We start from the raw sequence: 19,804 nt of genomic DNA on the forward strand, positions 1-19,804 counted from the left end.
TCAAAATGGCTCAGCGAGCCCACCACTGGCAGTATTCAACTATTCTCACGCCTCACGTGGACGTGAATAGACCGTTCCTCAGAGTCCGAGTCAGTGAGTCGTGTGACCCACTAGCAGCGAACCTTCGATTCGCGACATTTCAGCCAGCCAGTACTTAGTCTCTGGTCTCATCGCACGATGAATAACCAAACTCCCCGCTCTGTGTCGCTCGAAGTAAGCACTATGCGGCACATCAACCAGCTTCCGATAACATCACTGGACGATGCGACCGAACGGCCTGCATCAGTACCTTTGGTGAATCGGCCGGCTCTCCAGTTGCCATCTAGAGATTTAAAAGCTCTCAGAACATCTCGTGTCGCGAGCGAATCGAAAATATCAATGACAGGGAAACAAGCTGTCGCAGCTCTTGATCTCATGGGCAATCTGAAGCGAGCAGAACCATCCGTTGTCAAAACGAGAACAGGAAGCGTGTTGTCCCGAGGCTTCATCTTGAAAACCGATTATTATCCGTCTGGTTCGCTTGATTATCATTGGTTGTTGTGAAGTTGGTTCACAAACTAATGACTTAACAGGCCGAGGTCTTGATCTCGATTTGAATGTCCACGGTGCCCCCAACTTTAGGGCATCACGGCCAGGCAACACAAACGTTTTCGGAGTTGCACAACCTCGCACACAAGGTCTTCGAGCGATTCTATCGGTTTTACGCTGTCGACCTGGCACTGTCGGTCCGTCTCACGTCGTTTGGTTTTCTACGCGGGAAGAGCCGATCGGTAAGTTTTTCTTGCAGTCTTCAAATGATCATTATGCCCAGGTTAATACATGAAATTTCGCACGTCCTATTCATGATGTTGGGTGACGCATTTGTTCTTCTGTCTCTCCGTCTCCATCGTAGTGTATATATCAGGACGACCCTTCGTGTTGCGCGATTCCGCTGAACCAAGAAGAACCCTATCATTATCCGATCGCGCCGAAAATCTAGAAGCCATAGAAGAACGTTTGAAAAACGACATTTTACAGGAATCAACAAAGTGATAAAATATCCGAAATCGCTTTAGTGGCGCACAGCACTGATTCTGTTTGACCAGGTATGGCGGCCTAATATTAACTCACAATGAATTGCGTGAGCAATACAACATTTTACTTCCACCGGACGCTGAATGTCAACTTTTACAGCTGCCGAGAGCGGCGATGGCGCCGTTTTGCCTACCTGGACCCATGTTGACAAGGTCAACGTAAGAACATCACGAGAACTTTGGGACCAAATGCGTGCAGATGGATGGAATGTAGAGGTACGCTTTTGTCAGTCTTTCATCTACTCTCCTGGTTTCAAGCCTCGCGCTATACTCTCTCCATCATAGTACCACCGGTATGTTGACTATACGTCCTGGCACCCGGGTCACATTGTTGATCTACTGTTTCAGTATCCCTATATCCCCCGACCGTCCCATCGAAGTGAGCACGTCATACTTCCGACTAAGACTTGCCGCTTACACCACCCAGGACAACTATTTAGATGCGTACCTACGTGTTATTAAAAACACAGATCCGGTCCGAAGTGCCCTTGTATTTTCTTGTGGTATGGGTGCCGTCCGAACTACATTCGCTATGGTTGCAGCCGTGATCGTCAGGAGGAAGATGTTGCTCACTAGGGGCTTAGAAGACCCATACGCGAGTAGGTCATCTTTGTTGAGCAATTTGGGTAACGGCAGCTCCGGAATCAGTACGGTAAGTTGACAATCTTTTCCTTGTACACAATTCTGTGACACATTCTTTAAGCCTACAAATCAGGTATGGCGCGAGTATGTCAATCAATTACGCTTGTGTCTTGATTAGCTTGTTATTTCCTAAGGCATCCACTGATATCAAGCTGGCTCAAGCGCTGGAAAATGCTAGTGCGCAACAGGACCAAAACAAGTCGTTGCTGAGATTGACATATGTGTTGCAGCGACGTACGTATCATCGCGACCTTACTCAGGAAATAACCTTATCTTTCGTAGATCTCCATTCGCAGTCTGTGATTGCCTTGCTCATGGCGCAACCCACACTCTTGGAGAACTTACGCAAAGCGCACCAAGGCAACTATGGAGTAATACTGAGTTTACTTGGGTGTTTGGATCACGGCTTACGGGCTAAAAGACTAGTTGATCGCGTAATCGATGCATGTAGGTGCACCATCATGCTTCATTCCGATGTCTCAGATCTCGCGCCTTAATCATGACATTGTTGTATATTGGGAGTTGGCTGCTAACCATGTCTTTACGCCTTAGGTGATCAGGTCACGAATCTTCGGGAAGACATCCTCACCCACAGGGTCAAGTATTCACTCACAACAGCCGATAGTGATGAAAGCAAACAAGAAGATCATTTATCCAAGGCTCGCGGAGCGCTGGAGAAATAGTACGTGCCTGATCGTGACTATACCGGAACTTCAATAACTGCTACCCCATATCGATTAGTTTCTTTATGATTACCTTCGCGAGCTATGTTGATTCTGTCGAGGACTTTGAGATAACCTTTTCGGATTGGCTGAAGGTACGTTGTTCTCTATCATTGATAGAATATTCCCAGGTTGACGTCATGTTGGCATCTTGATTGCTAGGCGAGAACAGAAATTTGGAAGTAAGCTGCCACCAGCATTCAGTGTCTCGGAAGACATTGAATGACGACCTACATATTTACAGTCAGGTCATGTTCCTCCGCAAGATATACGGTTCGAGACTCAACATCTTCGCGCCCGTCAACGACCTTTCCCTTTTGTCGAGATCAGGAACGGAAGATAAGTCCCTGGTGGCTGGACAGAAGAACGATGTGGAGATTGCCGGAGGGCAGCTGCTCGGCGATGAGTATAGCGACCACGTTGTTAAGGTTCGTTCTTTGGAAATAACGTGTACCGCTCGGCCTTATTAATTGCCGCAGAATCGGAGTGGAATCATTTTGCGAGAGAGGTACGTCACATCATGCGTTTGCAGCGTGTCTGACTTCTTATTTCTGTCAAAAAGCACGCTTCTCAAATCAGACCAATGGCTTTCAGAATCTCATCGTGTTTCCGACTCAGTCCGCGGGGCTATTAACTTTCGTAATATACCCGGGACTAACATCTATGCGAGTGGCCAACCGACTGAATCCGCAGTCGACGAGGTGGTGCATCGTGTTAAAGAAGCGCATCCCGATGTAAACAAAGTCGTGTGGGTGACATTAAGAGAAGAGCCCATTGTTTATGTCAACGGTGCACCTTACTGTTTAAGGCGCGAGCGCTTCTCCCTCAGGAACATGAAGGGTTCGTCCCCAGGTTTCAGCTCTGACATTGTTTCTGAAGATCCGAAACGTTGCAGATTATGGAGGAATTTCTGCATCGCGGCTGGAAGTCTTGGAAGAGCGCCTCAAAGATGATGTCCTCGCAGAGCTTGAAGCGTTTGGGGGAAGGTGCGTCTTAGTTCTCACAGTTTCAAATTATAACTCACATACCCTGAAAAACAATGAAGGCTGCTTCTTCACACAGAGACCCCAGATGGATCTGTGATTCCCATATGGGAAGAAGTACACCCTTCAAACGTCGCAGTGCTAAAGGACATTATGGCATCCCGCAAATCTAGACATGGCTTGGATCTCCAATACGTTCGGATCCCAATCACATCCGAGCGTCCTCCCGATTTCGCAGACATCAGTGAGCTCATGGACCTTGTTCTTCGCACAGACTCTTCCAGTACGGTTACGGTCGTCAATTGTCAGCTTGGACGAGGAAGGAGTACTCTAACTTCCGTGAGTACAGGTGGAAGCGAAAGGCTGTTATTTATTGATATTTCTTGCAACGCAGGTGTTAATTGTCCTCATTCAACAATGGCTGCAGGACAGTCGGACGCTTTCTCAGTGGTCGCCTCGAACAGAGTCTCGCTCACTGTCAACGTCGATGACTTCTGAAACTTTTCACGATAAGCCTACAAATAAGCGCCTTTCATATCAGGTCATCAATAGTGCGTCTTCAGCCTTTCCTTTTGAGGCATACCACTGAAATATGTATAGATCTCCTTCGAATCGTCCGAAAAGGTTCTGCAGTCAAGAATACTGTTGACGAGGTCATTGATCAATGCGCGATCGTCATGAATCTCCGAGACTCTATCGAAGACGAGCGTATTTTGGCTGAGGAAGCGACTGAAGAGAAGCAAAAGCGCGTTCATGCCTCAAAAGGTAAAAAAACAACATTTTCCCTTTATGCTAGTATTGAACAAATTCAGGGATGCACAATTTGCGACGCTACTTTGAGCTCATTCTGTTTCAGGCGTACCTGCGATCTACTGAGCCAGATACGATGCAGTCATTTGAGACGTTCAAGAGTTTCATTGAGAGTCGACCAGGTATTTGTCATTCGTGTGCCTCACTAAAGCGTTCCACTTACCAATACGGCATAGTCATCAAGACGTTCGAGAAGGAACTCATTGCGGAAGGTTTGCACGCCCTCAAGCCACTCGAGCGTGCGGACATTGAGAGTGTAGCTCGTCCTGATGAAGTCAAACGAGTAGTAGTAACCCGATCTGGCAGCATTCTCTCTGCGTCTACCATCCTCAAGAGCGACTTCTTCTGCAATCTGCAAAAGATGTCGCTCCCTGAGTGCGTCCTTTCATAAGTTCAATGGCATGAATTGAAGTGATTTTCTTGTATAGGAGGATCGAAGGCTCTCCTAATTTCCGTCGCGTGCCGCTGACGTTGAAGCTGGCTTCTTCTCGGACTTCTTCTCCTGTAGATCCGGCTGATGAAAAGATGGTGTGCGGAAGGTGTGTTTCTTTGAGATATGTCATTTGACGTTCGTTAAATCTGGTCTGCAGCGGAATGCCTACAGTTCAAGGGTAGGTTTGTAGCGTGTTGATGGAATGAACTCTCACCGCGTCGTGTCCATAGTTTGCGGCGAGCCCTAGCACGCGTTGATGCTGATCCACAAGGACACAGCATGGTGTATTGGACCTCCTTGCGAGAGGTAAGGATAGGAATGTCGTTGTTTGCTTCATAATGGCTGAAGCGACATAGGAACCGGTTATTTATATTGCAGGCCGCCCGCATGTTCTGCGGATCGTAAACAAGCCACTCGAAAACGTAGAGTAAGTGCTTATCAACCACGTTTGACAGCAGGCTGATTTCACGCAGATCAACTGGGGTCACAACAGCCATGGTGGAGGCTATGGAGGAACGTTTCAAGAAAGATGTTATACGTGAGGTCAGAATGGGCGATGGACGTATCCTTCTGCATGATGAGGTGGAGGAGCGCCCTGGCGTGTTCACTATCATACCCATATGGGAGACGGTGGATGAGGATGATATTATGACCCCAAGAGATGTTTTCGATCTTATGGCTAAGGAGGGGTTCAAGGTCAGTGCGACAATCTTCAACTCTCAGGTCTGCTGTCGCTGATTATATACGCCAGATCAATTATGGTCGAGTTGCTATCGTGAGGCACCAGGATTTCGTGTGAAATAAGCGCTCATGGGAATTCACAGACCGACGAACAAGCACCGTTGCCTGATGCTCTGTCACAATTACTGGAACGTGTCCGGTTTGGATACTCAGAAGCGGACGACTTCATATTCAATTGTCAGATGGGCCGTGGTCGCACGACCACTGGGATGGTCACAGCCTGCTTGATATCAACGACGATGAACTGGCAGGGCGAGGAGAACTGCATTGACACACAGGAAGACCTCAACTCTACTGAATTTGACTCCATTGATGGTCCCTCAGAAGAACAGGCTTATCGACAAGGTCTGATTACCAGTTAAGCCCGATTATTCTGTCTCTGACGATATGTTGTGATAGGGGAGTACAAGACAATATTACAACTTGTCGGCGTTTTGTCTCACGGCAAAATTGCAAAGCGCCTGACGGACCGCGCCATTGATCTTATGCAGGACGTACAGAATCTTCGCAAGTCAATATACGAGTAAGTGAAACACCCGTATCGTGCCTTGTATGGCGCTGATGAACTACATAGCTACAAACTAAAGGTAGAGTCTCTGGAAAAGGGAAGCGCGATGCAACGGAAGTTGATGAACGTTGCGGTGAATTACCTGTGAGTTGTTTCCATGTGTGGTCCACGTAGCTACCTGACGCGCACCATGCGCAGATATCGCTATGGCTTGTTGATTGTATTTGCCAATTATCTCATTGAAATACGGGAGATGCAGGGAAGGGAGACGAGAGGGTTTTCGGATTGGCTCCGAGAACATAGAGAAATTGCGAAGCTGTTGGGGAGGAGGTCATTGGACTGAGGATGGGCGCCCTCTCCATGATGATGATGGCAACGACGACTTACTTATAGTATCGCACCGGTTTTGTTTTGTCTCCATAAATATCCATGCCCATATGTTGTTAACGTGTACCTGCTGCGTGCGCAGCACCGGACGGTTGAGTTGTCACTGTCACAGTAGGTCACGAGGGAAGAGTGGCGACAGTGAACACTGCCACCGGTTGTTCCATCAATCAGTTGCTCTGCTTTTTACCAGACTTTCTTTCATTCACATTTACCTGCGTCGTCGTTAGTTCCCTCTTCGTACGACACACCTCTAAACGGCGACGACGATACCACCTACGACGTGCTGACCTCAAAAAAATACCATAGAGAACGCTCATTAATCTTCGTATCACACGATAGACAGTCCGCTTCAGCCCGCACGATGAAGAGCGCAATGAAGAGCGCGACGTCGCGATGTCTGTTGCTTCTTGCAGTGGCATCTTGTTTTTTGCTCTCAGTCGCACATGCTCCACATCAGCTACTTGAAGAGCGAAACCCCAAACTTCATGTGCGCCAGCTAACTCTATCTGGACCTCCCGTGGGGGCCACGACTACGACCCCCACAACCACGCAACCCACTACAACCCCTACAACTACAACACCGCAAACGACGTCGACACCGTCGACCGCTTCAACACCTCCTACCACTACCGCCTCCCAAACGACGACTACGCCACCGGCGGCCACCACCACCCAGACCACTTCTACACCACCCCAGACCACCCCCACCACTCCTACCACGGCTGCTCTTCCGCTGTCTACCTCGGTACAAGTCACCACCAACTCTGTTGGTCAGGAGATTACCAGCACCATTGTTGTTACACCCACATCCAGCGCGACCTCGTCGAGCACACCATCTTCTTCTTCTACTGCTAGTAGCTCTAGTGGTCTTGGCACGGGCTCCATTGTTGGTCTTTCTGTAGCGGGTGGTGTTGCAGTCATTGGTATCATCTCATTCTTCATTTGGAAGTTCACTAGGAAACGCTTCTCAGACTTTGATGACAGTGCGTTTTCTGATTTGTGACTTTTAAATCTATCATGATCTCACGATGTAACAACCGCACTAGATGAAGCAATCAAGTGGCCAGAACTGAACACGCATGGTTCCGACGTTCATGCGTTGCCAACCAAATCTACGGGTCGGTCAGGTTTCGGTGCAGAAAATGACTCTGAGGTGAACCTCGCACGTGCACCCAGTCCCGGTGGATACGCCCATTCCGTAGCCGCCAACTCACTTCCGGAAACCTACACCAATTCACCAGACCCATACGCTGTCCCTCCTCTCCCACACCTCAACCCCAACCAACCCTACCACGACGACCCTGGGACCTATGGCCAACCAGGCTACTATGATCCTTATAGAGGCCCAGTTCCCAATACGTTTGGCGACGGTTTCTCGGATGGTCATACTGCAGAGGCCATCCAGATGACGCGGATGGCCCGGACCAGGAGTCCGGGTCCACAGATGGCGTATGATGTGCAAGGCCGCGCATCCCCAGGTCCGCAGGCGGGCATGGGATATGCCCCCGATATGCGGTCGGCAAGTCCCGCAATAGGTGCTGGCAGGGTATCGCCGGGCCCGCAAGCCGCATATGGGTATGGGCCGCGATGAGCGCTTTTGGGGGCAAGGCGGACGTGGGGAAACGGGGGTGAATACGAGAATAGGACAGAGTTGCTGGATATTTGCTAGATGTTTTGCAGAACATGGGAGGAGGGGAGATTTTGTGGATGGAATGCTAATGCACGGCTGTTGCCGAATCGACATGGACATACTACGACGGACTGTTCCTGGTTCGCCATTATGTGGTTGGTCACGTTCCAACACTCGTCTACGACATGTGCATGACCTTGGGTTTATTTTTGTTATGTTTCATCTAGCGTTTCGGTTTTTATTTGCCGTGTTCCGTATGATCATCTTGATTGTTTCACGCAGACTACTGGCCCCCGGACTCGTCAGCGCCATCAACATTGTCACCTACATCATGCTTTCGGTACATCTATCTCCATCATTTTTACTAAGACGCTCGCTGCAGCACATACGAATTCCCTTTTATTTTTCTCATCATGTGTTATACCGTCCATCAAATCCACATCCGTATCCAAGGAATACCGATTTAGTGATCCCAAGCATAGCTTACGGGAAATTTTTACCCCGAGTGATTGCATGATAAAGAATGCAGGAACCGTAGCTATCATCCGAGTGGTAAACCCGACTACATCGCTTGGTAGGTGCATTCTACACACTTACAAGTACGGTACCACGACAGAACTTTAATCAAAAAAATTACTGCTCCCTCAAGGTCGCGTCTTTCTCATTTCAGAATGGAGGCCGCTGCAATGGCCTTCGGGTCAGTCTGACTGAAGCGCGTGAGCAAATCTCTAGCTTAGAAGTAACAAAGACAGCTTGTGAGTCGGCCATCGCCCGTTTATGACCAGGGGGAAGAGAATGCGAACAGACTGGATGTCTGGGATGGAGAGTAGGTTTGCTTCTGCCCAACTGGCTTTGTTGGCACACGCGCAGCGATGTATTGACCTGAACTACCGCCAAGTCGATTGCAAACTCGGAAAGATGGTCCTCGTATGGGCGATGAAGGTTTTATTTGTTTCGAATTCTGGTCCTGCGGCCAATTCTCAAGAATGGTATGCTTGAGACTGGCGGATAGGAAGCTTGTAGTGGAGTCAATGCCCTTGTGAATGTAACATTGAAAGCGGGCCCACGACTCCTTCTGTTAGTTGTGCACGTGACAAGCAAGTCCAAGAGAGGAATTTGAAATTTGTTGCAATTCGTTACTTGCACGTCGAGACTGTCCTCATGAGCCATTAATGCTCTCAGACCGTACGTTACTTGCGTGACCACCCACCTTTATCGCTGGCTGCTCTAGAAGCTACCTAAAATACTCTTACGTACGAGCGCCCTGTCGATAAAACAACGCCAGGCAATTCTCAGAGCTTGCGGTTCTTACCAGTGTGATGCGAAGTGCCGCTTATTATGCAAGTACAGGTTTGCACGGAGTAACTGCGCGCCCGAACTTTGAGCGTCCCTATAATCACCATCTCATCGACACCGTCTTTGGTATCCTTCTGGTATCGCCCCATGATGCTGATTTCGGTTAAAAACCCTGGGTGGTGGTATATCTAGTATGAACACCATCTTCATCTTCATATTACGTCCACCGAGTTCGCTGCTCCCTCACACCCATCCTCTAAAAAGATGACTCTAGTCTTAAACGATCCCAGTCTCTGGCCGGCCATCAATGCGCACCGTATTTACAGCTATTTTGCAGGTTCGTGGAGAGTCAATCGGACAATGACGGCGATACTTGATCTAACATCTCGCAGTTGCCTCCTCTATTGCGGTCATGTACGATTGGGGTTAGCAAGATCACTTTCAAGAATGGCTGATGTTCTTATGGTTTCTGCAGCCCTGACTTTCGGACAGGAGGTAGGTTGATGTTATTGTTGGAGCATCCATCTCACTCCGAATGGTTTATAGATCGAACTCGTCTGGGTGAGCAGAGTCATCACAACATGAAAATGCAATGAATTTGCTTTAGAGGCAACGCTGGTCACTCATGACCGCTCTGTGTTTGAGTGTAAGTGGCTTATGTTGTAAGTGTGTCGGCAAGTTGGGCTGACTTGAATATATTTAAGGTGCGCTATCTTGGAATTGTATTTGTTGTGTATGTTTGGAATGTGAAGCAATTGGAAATGCACTAATCAATGACCCACCACAAGCATCCAGATTCCAGGTATGTCTCCTCATATTCACCGTCATTATTTCTTCTCACCAGCGGCATACAGCGGATGTTCCGACAATATTGCTGACAGATTCAGTAGGTATTCTGAACCAATACTTGCCATTTCTGTCTAATCAACTGCACTCCAATGCAGGGGTGAGTTTAATTCTTTACCAGCTGGTGTAATATAATGACTGCCACAGCTGTGAGTTTCTTTTGATTGCGTGATCCTCCGATGCTGATCACCACCTGGATTTGTCAGGTCTGATTATAGCCATCTTGCAAACTTGGGGGATTATCATCGTGAATGCAATACTGAGCGGTGAGCTATGTAACTACAATGAGTCAATGATATTGACTTGACAGAACATCACTCAAGTCATCATGCTTACTCGGTTACACGCCATGTATCAACGATCCAGAAAGGTGCTGATATTTCTTGTTGTAATATTGCTGGCTGTCAACGTCACCGCCGGAGTGTTCGGAGTCATAGTAACAATGGAGACTTCAGCAGGTAAGCTTGATTATGAATGAAAGACGTCCGTGCACCAGGCTCATTGATGATTACTAGAAGTGTTTATTCTCTCCGGAACTTACGAGTGCACTACTAGCCACAAAGGATATCAAATTGCCTCCATCATTTGGATACTCGACGTATGGGAGGTCCTCGCACTATGTCTCGCAATCTGGATTGCTGTAAAACACTTCCGTGAATTGCGACGACAGTCGGCAGGAGGGATTATCCGAGATTGTTTCACGGTGTTGATGAGGTCTCACGTGGTTTACTTTGCGAGGTGAGCTCACAATGCCAACGTGGTCCCCTTCTTCCACTGAAGGTCTGCACCTCTTAGCTTTGTTGCTGTTTCTTGCTTCATGATTGGCGGAGACTTGTCCCCAAAAATAAAATGGGTATGCCATTCTGTCGATAACCTCTGCATGCAATGGTTCATCATTTCTACAGGGCATGTTTTCCCTGCAAACCCAGATTTATGGGAGTTTACTCCAAATTTTTCAGGTTGTGCAGATGTTTGTACTGGGACCACGCCTGATCCTTAGCGTTCGAGAATATCACGCCAAGCTCGTGGCTGACACCGACACAGCAACCGGCATGAATTCAATTATTTTCCAAGAGCATGTGCATGAGCCAACTAGCAGCAGCGTGTAGGACGGGAAATGCTCGATGCGATTACTACTGGTGGGGTACTCCTGGCTAGGTGTTATGCGGGGAGCGGGAAGAGTTTTTGTTAGTTTTATGGCTGTACTTATTTATTCAAGTTGGTGATGTTCCGAAGGTTTGAAAAAGAAGTGGGTCTGGACAAACCGCAAAATAAAGCTTTTCATACATTGTTGTATCGCTAAGTCTTTGTTCCCAGTTTCGTTACGGTATCTATTTATTTGATGTTCCGAAGTATATTTCAAAGAGCAGTATGTATAGACGAACCGATACATTCACGTTACATCGATCCATAGCTCCCGGAGAGTCGGATTGGCCACCTACCCACCCTCGCACCGAGTGGTAAGCTGAAATCATTTGGAAGTTTCGCGACCTTACTTGAGAAAGACAGTTCCTTCTTTCCTGTGTCATGGCATCGTAATCCACAAATTCATAGTGTGGCAGGTCCAAATCGTGAGGAACTCTATTTGAGGCCATCAGACTTGAGAATATAAATGATGGGGGCGTCCTTGAGTTGATCGATCGTCAACATTCAGGTATGAGATACTTGAAATTCTAGAGTGAGCGAAAGGTCGAATTGGAAATTGGAAAGACCTACGATTGAACGAGGATGAGGGGAATTCTGGCGTATACAGTAGTGTGTCGCATCCGACAGGTTCCATATCATTTTGTCCCACCTGGGGGGGCGATGTCGATGACTTGGACCGTAGTTAGTACTCCTACTTACAAGTTTCAGTGTCAGACAAACTAGATACCAACGGTTCACACCACATAGCGAATCTCTGGGACAATGTAGCCTTAGCGCTGGATATCAGTCTAGTGAGTGTTTGAAATGTACCGATTGACAAGTGCGCGCTGCATACTTATTTCACACGCTCACGTATTCTTCTCCAGCACATTCCGACGTTTCCTCTGACTCTCTATTTGAAAATTTACGGTTGTTGCTGGTCAAATGATCGCTCTGTGCTTCATGGTTTGAGGATGTCGCAACCTCTTAGAAAGGCGGTTCAAACCTCGCAAGGTGATCAAGCGTGAATATTCGAATGCTGACGGCAAATTCCGACTTCGGTTACCGTTGTGACAGAGTATTTGTTTTGCCACCAAGTTCCTACTCCGAGTCATTTCGGCTATAAAGCGGTGGACCTTAACGTATCTGAACACCACCACGTCATACCGCGGGAGAATAAGGGCAAAGACGCACCTGGATACACGCTACAGGATGGGGGGAGAAAGGCATAAGTAGTAATTCTCCGGGACTTCTATAAGGCTAATAGTTGAGCAGATCAAGCAAGCCGGCAGTCATACTTAAGGATAGTACTACAATTTGACGTCCATCAAGTTCGCCGCACGCTCACATCCATCCTCAAATAACATGACCATAGTCTCAAATGATCCTGTTTTGTGGCCGCTTATCAATTCATTTCGTATTTCTAGCTATTTTTCAGGTTTGTGGAGGGTTAGTTGACCGTCAAGTCTTGATCTGACGTTGGCTGCGGTTTTGTAGTTGCCGCATCCGCTGCGGTGATGTACGATTGGGGTGAGCAAGATAGCATGAAAAAACCGCTGACATTCTTATGGTATTTCTAGCAATAACACTCGGAAAAGAGGTGGGTTAATATACTATCAACGGATTAGCTATCTTCCCAACGATTTGTTTTCACAGGTGGATTTGATCTGGGTGAGCGGACTTCTACATCAGAAGACGACGTGAACATATCAATAATTCGCGGCAGAACCAACGCTGGAACCTGATGACCGTTCTGTATCTCGGCGTATGTAGCTCGTACTGGCATAAGTATGATTGACAAGTTGTGCTGACTTGACGATACTCTAGATACGCTATCTCGGAATATCATACGTGATGTATGTTTCAAAAGTTAATCAGCTGGTGTTGTGCTAATCGGTCGTGTATTACAATCAGCGTCAGCATACTGTGTATGTACCCTCACATACACCTTGTTTCTTCTGACCAGTGGCATGCAGTATTTGTTCCGACAATTCCGGTGACAGATGTAGTGAGTGTTCTCCATTGGTGCCTGTTATTCACGTCCAACCAACTTCCCTTCTATATAGGGGTGCGTGAGATTCTCAACAAGCTTCTCCGTATAATGACTGCCACAGATGTGTGTTTCGAGTATGTTGTCCTTCGAGCCTGATCACTAACTGTATCTGTCAGGCCGTGTGATGTACATCACCCTAATTTGGACAGGTGTGGCCGTAAATGGAATGCTGGGCGGTGAGCTACCCAGCTGCAACAATACCTCAGTGATATTGACGTGACCGATATACCGTTGAAGTCGTCATGACCCTTCGGTTATATGTTCTTTATGAGCACGCCAGAAAGCTGCTGATATGTCTCGTTGTCATCTTACTGGGTAACAACATTGCTGGCGGAGTGGTTAACGGAATATTAACGAGCCGTATTTCATCCGGTACGCCTATGGCAGACAGTGCAGCAGCTTTATTTAACGAGTATCAGTGGAAATCATTCTCTCCGGCACCTATCAGTGCAATACCTACTTTGAGGGAAAGGACACTCAGATGGCCACAGTGACATGGACGTTAGGCACTGCATGGGAGGTTCTCGTACTGTGTCTCGCAGTCTGGGTTGCCGTAAAACGCTTCCGTCAATTGCGACATTCACCGGCAGGAGGGGTTATGGGGAGCCTTTTCACGGTTTTAATAAAAACTCACATGGTCTACTTTGCGAGGTGAGCTCACAACGTGAATGTGGTTCTCGTTCCCGCTGACATTCCTTATGCAATAGCTTTATTGGTGTTTCTTGCTTTTTGTTGGTTTATTACTCTCCAAAGTTCGCCACGGTATGCTGATCTGACACTCACCCCTTGCATGTAATCGTGGTTCATCATTTTAATAGGACTCGTATTCCTTGGGGACTTATATTTATCTTGGAATTCTTCAAATTTTCACAGTCTTGCAGTTTTTTGTGTTGGGACCACGTCTCATCCTTGGTGTCCGAGAACGTCACGCTAAGCTCAAGGTCGAATTCAATACAGCAATCGGCATGACTTTACGGCGCACGCATGTGTCTACTAGTAGTAGTAGTAGTGTGTAGCACGAGTAATGCTCAACACGATTAACAAATTAACAGTTGTCGAACACTCTTTGGGAACTCTTTTGTTACATCACTTCAGGCTTTAGTGGCTTGCCCATACCCACACTGAGTAGCAAGCTGGGACCATGAAAAACATTCTCGCAACCAATCAAGTACCTTCAAGTGACGCGGTATGTCGATATCCTTCTGCGATCAAACCTACTTACGAATTTGATATGCCCTATGTAATGATGCCCAGCATGTAAACTCGCTTTCACTATGAATCTGTGCACTACGGTCTCACAACAAAGAAAAGAAGGGATGACGGTTGAACGTTGAATGACTGTCTTTCAAGTAAGATTGCGAACCTTCCAAATGATTCCAGATTACCGCTCGGTGCGAGCGAGCGTGGGTAGCTAGTCCGACTCGCTGGGAGTAATGAATAGATGCAATAAAATATCAATCGGTTTGTCGTAACATACTTCACTTTTAAATATACTTTGGAGCATCAAATAAATATGTACCGCGACTAAACTTAGAACAAAGACGTAGTGATGGAACAATGCATGGGTCGGTTTGTCCAGACCCTGTCGAATCTTCAGAACACAACCAACTTAAATAAGTACAGCGACGAAATTTGGAGCCAAACAAAATCCTCCCTACCCCCACATAGCACCTGACTAGGAGTACCCGACCACTGGTAATCCCCTCGAGCATTTCCCGTCCTACACGCTGCTGCTGGTTGGCACATGCACATGCTCTTGGAAAATAATTGAATTCATGCTGGTTGCTGCGTCGGAGTCAGCCACGAGCTTGGCGTGATATTCTCGAACGTTAAGGATCAGGCGTGGTCCCAGTACAAACATCTGCACGACCTGAAAAGTTTGAAGTAAACCACCATAAATCTGGGTTTGCAGGGAAAACATGCCCTGTAGAAATGATGAACTGTTGCATGCACAGGTTATTGACAGAATGGCATACCCCTGTTATTGTTGGAGACAAATCTGCGACAATCATGAAGCAAGAAACAACAACAAAGCTGAGAGGTGCAGAACTTCAACAGAAGAAGGGGACCACATTGGTATTGTGAGTTCACCTCGCAAAGTAAACGACGTGAGATTTTATCAACACCGTGACGATGTCCCCGATAATCCCTCCTGCCGACTGTCGCCGCAATTCACGGAAGTGTTTTACAGCAATCCAGATTGCGAGACATAGTGCGAGGACCTCCCATACAGTGTCGAGTATCCAAGTAAGGGAAGCAAATTGATGTTCTTTGCCGTAGTTGACAGTGCATTCGTAGGTGCCGGAGAGAATGAACTCCTCTGGTACTCGTCAATGAGCGTGGTGCGCGCAAGTCTTTCATCCATAATCAAAATTACCTGCTGAAATCCCCGATATTGATACCATGACGCTGAATACTCCAGAGGAGACGTAGACAGCCAGGAAGATTACAACGAGAAGTATCAGAATCTTCCTGGATCGTTGATACATGGTGTGTAACCGAGTGGCCATGATGACTTGATTGGTGTTTTGTCAAGTCAATATCATTGACTCATTGCAGCTACATAGCTCACCGCCAAGTATTGCATTCGTGAGGATACTCACCCAATTTTGTGAGATAGTTGAAATCAGGCCTGGCAAATCCAGTGGTGATCAGTCTCAAAGGATCACGCACTCAAAAGACACTCACAGCTGTGGCAGTCATTATATTACGCCAGCTGGTCAAGAATCAAACTTACCCCTGCATTGAAGCGCAGTTGATTAAGACGGCAATGGCAAGAATCGACTCAGAATACTCACTGAATCTGTCAGTGATATTGTCGGAACATCCACTGTATGCCGCCAGTGAGAAGAAGTAAACACGGCGTATATCAGGAGACATACCTAGAATCTGGAGGCTTGTTGCGGGAAATCATTGATTAGCGCAGTGCCAATTGCTTAGAATTCCAAACATATACGGCATATGATATTCCAAGATAGCGCACCTAGAATATTTTCAAGTCAGCCCGACTTGCCTACCACACTCACAACGCAAGCTACGTACACTCAAATACAGAAAGGTCATAAGTGACCAGCGTTGCCTCTGCAGCAAATGCATTGCATTTTCATAGTGTTCTTATGACGTGTGACTCGGCTCACCCAGATAAGTTCAATCTATATAAATCATTCTGAGTGAGATGGATGCTCCCGACAATGGCGTCAGCCTACCTCTTGTCCAAAAGTCAGGGCTGCATAAACCATAAGAACATGAGGCATTATTGAAATGATCTTGCTCACCCCAATCGTACATGACCCCAGCAGAGGCGGCAACTGCGAAATGTTAGATCGAGAATCACTGACATTGTCCGACTGGCTGTCCACGAACCATAAAAATAGCTGGAAATACGCCATGCATTAATGGCCGGCCAGAGACTGGGATCATTTGAGACTAGAGTCATATTGTTAGAGGGTGGGTGTGAGGGAGCGGCAAACCTGGTAGACGTACTATGAAGATGGTGTTCGTACTAGTTATATCACCACCCCGCGCTTTTATCACCGAAATCAGTGTCATGGGGGCCATACCATAAGGATACCAAAGACAACGTTGATGAGCAATCCATGATTGATATGTTATCAATATACGACACACCATCCTATAAGTATATGAACAGGAGGACACTGCCAGTGGGAGACAAGAAGACTTCTGGTTACGATCGTGGAATTTTTTTTCAAATTCTATATGTACGTACCACAGCTGCTTCATTTTTTTTTAAATTGATTGGCGATATTTTTGACGAGCGCCGGCAGCAGCTCATCCAAGTCTCTTGACAAGATGCCCATGGTCGCGTTGTTCTGGCACACCGTCAGGAAAGTAAAGACATGAGCACTACTGCCAGTGATTGGTGATGAGGCGTATTCAGTGTAGTGTGGTGTGCTGGTGGTGTGGTAGGATTGCAACGTTAGTAGTTTGTGCGCGGTCCTTGCGTAGGCTCATAACATATGAACTGCTGTTCAAAGCCGAATACGAATGGCGCCTGGAGTTCCTTGGTGCATCTTGCAATCGCAACGGTAGTGAACTGGAATGTGGGCATGGTGTCTATGTTCTATTGATCAGTCGACCAGTCTTGACACTGGGCAATATGACACGGTCTTACTTGTTTCACTGTCATCAGAATAGCCACTATATCGTTGCTCGAGATCCTCTTGTCTTGGATCACATTCAGTGGCGGCGGTGTATGGAATCACCCACGGATCAGATACGGTCCATATAGAGAAGATCATTGGAAGAGTGCGACAATTCTATTGTGGGACAACTGTGGAATAAGGTAGCGAGGGCGACTTTTGATGCTGTTGTGATGGGTAGTATGGGCTTGTATAACTTGCGATGAGCGTACCTATACAATAACAGCGTCGATATCTCGCGAGCTGCATGATCCAACTACATCAATACCACGGAACTACGACACTCGAAAATTCTTCATGGTCCGTCTCGACTCTCCATCTCTTCCACGCACATAATCCGCAAAGAGACTCGTCCCATCTAAAACCTGTGACACCGTATGTTCGGTGACTGAATCCAAGAATGCAGAAGCTGTACATGGTGAAAGTCAGTTGGTGAAGTGCGGAACGATACAGATGGGATATTGGTACTCAGCGTGAACACTTTGCATCGTGGCCTGGGCGCTGTTTTGTTCAGTTTTTTTTTGCGAAGATGGCGGGTACGAGAGTCACGGTTAACGTTTACCAGTATTATAAGTATCTGCTGAGTACGTGACCTGACTGACAGGCAACCTGAATTCGATGATATGACGAGGAACGACACAAGTTTGAGACCCTTAGCAGATCCTCAATAAGCAGTACTAATACTATAGATCAGTGAGCAAAGGACCACACAGCAAGTACTTGCGGTTTAGTAACCGACTCCGAGTCGGAATTTGCCGCGTTCACGCTTAACCGCGAGCTGGAAGCAATTGTGGTAGAAATCGTTGGTGCACGTTGATGAAAACTCTCTGCATCATGCATGCCCGCGGTGAGCCTCTTTCATGCATAGAAGTCGACCCTCACTTCTTCTACAATTCCTGGTATCTCCTACCGACGATCCCCTCGACGACATTATATCTGCTACTAGGCGACATGCACCCCAAAAGTCGCGTATCGGGGCACCGTTTTGCCTCCTGCATCACTCATATCGTCTTATACTGCCTCTAGTTCCACTCATTCCCTTCTGAGCTCTCCCAGAAATAGTTTTCAATCTCTCGCCTTCTCAGTCTCCAAACGTTCTGGTACGAAGACCCTCAACCATATTCACATACATCATATCTAAGTATCGCCGCTCCCGTGCCACCCATATAGTTCTCAACAGCGATTTGCAAGACTATAGTTCACAGAAACCCTGAAATAGGGAAGGGAACACGAACGTACGCGAATTCCAGCTGCTGCTCAGTTCGTTAAACAATTTTGTGAATGGAGATGAGATGAGGAGTGGGCAGGTATGTAAAGTCAGCTATCATTCCAGATATAATTGATAAGATACGTTTAGTCTACGAACCTAATCGCACAGGCAGCTTTGCACCACGATACCCAAATTACGCTGGAAGTCGCCAAAAACATGGTTCATCGTACAAACACGAAGTTCCGAAGCACTTGGTGAGACTTGATACACGATCACTAAACGATGCCTAATGAATTTGACTGCAACTCCATTCCTTCCTACATTCAGTTCGAGCGCCGAAGGATTTTGCTGGTTATGAAACCTTCCGAGTGCATAGTTTTCAGTTTGCCGCTCGGTGAAAACGTGGGTGGACAGCTGGCGTGAGGTGATGCGACCATTTACTCAACGGCTCGTGCAACTTATGGTCACAACACTACCCAATGGTACAACCGGATTCTCATAAAACACCAAGGTTCTAATACTCCGGTGGCTCAGTGCTCAGAACTTGTACTCCCGATCCGAGCCTGCACGATGAAGAGCACCCATGAAGAGTTCGACGTCGCCGCAATGCCTACTACTTATTGTACTGGCGTCTTTTCTCTCTGTCAGTAGCACACAGTGTGGCCTTCATCAGCTGCTTGGAGAGCGAAAGCCCAATCTTCATGTGCGCCAAACTTTATCTGGACCCCCGCTGCTGACGACTACGGTCCCCACACCCACGCAAACAACCACAATCCCTCCAACTTACCACAATCGACATCAACACTGTCGACCACCTCGACACCACTACCATACCCCAATTGATGACTACGCCACTGCCGATCACCTCGCAGAGCAATTTCACACCCACCTCAAACAGCCGTGATGGAGCCCCCTTGTGTTCTGTATGGCCATCTTGGCTATCTCATACCCCGGACTGATGTCGGCGCCATCATCGTTGTCAACTATGTTGCACAATGCTCCTTTCGGTACATCTATCTCTCCATCATTTTGACTAAGACGCTCGCTCCAGGATATATGAATTCCTTTATTTTGTACTTCGTGCGTTAAACTGTTGATAGAATTTCAATCCATAACCACATCCAATGAATACCGATCCCTGACATCCCAAGCCTAGCATGCGGGAGGTTCTTGAGCCTTCACAAT

General features: G+C 47.2%; 3 protein-coding genes across 3 annotated transcripts; all 3 read left to right on the forward strand.

The window, feature by feature from the left end:
• Positions 1-96: 96 nt before the first annotated feature.
• On the forward strand, positions 97-6,365 carry DEU56DRAFT_838821 (inositol hexakisphosphate-domain-containing protein). The gene is made up of 33 exons (XM_041354895.1): positions 97-514; positions 573-770; positions 893-1,028; positions 1,086-1,120; positions 1,174-1,289; positions 1,359-1,366; positions 1,422-1,452; positions 1,501-1,725; positions 1,777-1,788; positions 1,850-1,949; positions 1,998-2,162; positions 2,268-2,397; positions 2,457-2,532; positions 2,600-2,619; positions 2,682-2,865; positions 2,917-2,945; positions 3,000-3,277; positions 3,333-3,423; positions 3,483-3,759; positions 3,815-3,971; positions 4,021-4,185; positions 4,233-4,352; positions 4,407-4,605; positions 4,659-4,769; positions 4,821-4,841; positions 4,894-4,969; positions 5,020-5,090; positions 5,137-5,359; positions 5,415-5,438; positions 5,488-5,749; positions 5,804-5,927; positions 5,979-6,056; positions 6,111-6,365. Exons 1-33 carry the CDS (start codon positions 178-180, stop codon positions 6,253-6,255), a joined length of 4,224 nt encoding a protein of 1,407 aa, XP_041202086.1. The 5' UTR covers positions 97-177; the 3' UTR covers positions 6,256-6,365.
• Positions 6,366-6,385: 20 nt separating this feature from the next.
• DEU56DRAFT_146900 (uncharacterized protein) lies at positions 6,386-8,074 on the forward strand. The gene is made up of 2 exons (XM_041344769.1): positions 6,386-7,282; positions 7,346-8,074. The coding sequence occupies exons 1-2, from the start codon at positions 6,661-6,663 to the stop codon at positions 7,888-7,890; spliced, it is 1,167 nt and encodes a 388-aa protein (XP_041202087.1). The 5' UTR covers positions 6,386-6,660; the 3' UTR covers positions 7,891-8,074.
• An 8,802-nt stretch (positions 8,075-16,876) lies between these two features.
• On the forward strand, positions 16,877-17,598 carry DEU56DRAFT_838866 (uncharacterized protein). The gene is made up of 3 exons (XM_041354896.1): positions 16,877-16,905; positions 16,977-17,323; positions 17,382-17,598. Exons 2-3 carry the CDS (start codon positions 17,133-17,135, stop codon positions 17,554-17,556), a joined length of 366 nt encoding a protein of 121 aa, XP_041202088.1. The 5' UTR covers positions 16,877-16,905; positions 16,977-17,132; the 3' UTR covers positions 17,557-17,598.
• The last annotated feature ends 2,206 nt before the right edge of the window (positions 17,599-19,804 follow it).

This window comes from Suillus clintonianus (assembly GCF_016758775.1).
Source record: "Suillus clintonianus strain FC179 chromosome Unknown DEU56scaffold_149, whole genome shotgun sequence".
Taxonomy (NCBI): Eukaryota; Fungi; Basidiomycota; class Agaricomycetes; order Boletales; family Suillaceae; genus Suillus; species Suillus clintonianus.

Coding starts and splice junctions, on each gene's coding strand:
- DEU56DRAFT_838866 (XM_041354896.1), top strand. CDS start 17,133: ATGAGGCGTATTCAGTGTAGTGTGGTGTGCTGGTGGTGTGGTAGGATT. Junction 17,324..17,381: donor CTGGAATGTGGGCATGGTGT/CTATGTTCTATT, acceptor ACACGGTCTTAC/TTGTTTCACTGTCATCAGAA.
- DEU56DRAFT_838821 (XM_041354895.1), top strand. CDS start 178: ATGAATAACCAAACTCCCCGCTCTGTGTCGCTCGAAGTAAGCACTATG. Junction 1,121..1,173: donor ATTAACTCACAATGAATTGC/GTGAGCAATACA, acceptor CAACTTTTACAG/CTGCCGAGAGCGGCGATGGC. Junction 5,360..5,414: donor TGGCTAAGGAGGGGTTCAAG/GTCAGTGCGACA, acceptor TATATACGCCAG/ATCAATTATGGTCGAGTTGC.
- DEU56DRAFT_146900 (XM_041344769.1), top strand. CDS start 6,661: ATGAAGAGCGCAATGAAGAGCGCGACGTCGCGATGTCTGTTGCTTCTT. Junction 7,283..7,345: donor CTTCTCAGACTTTGATGACA/GTGCGTTTTCTG, acceptor CAACCGCACTAG/ATGAAGCAATCAAGTGGCCA.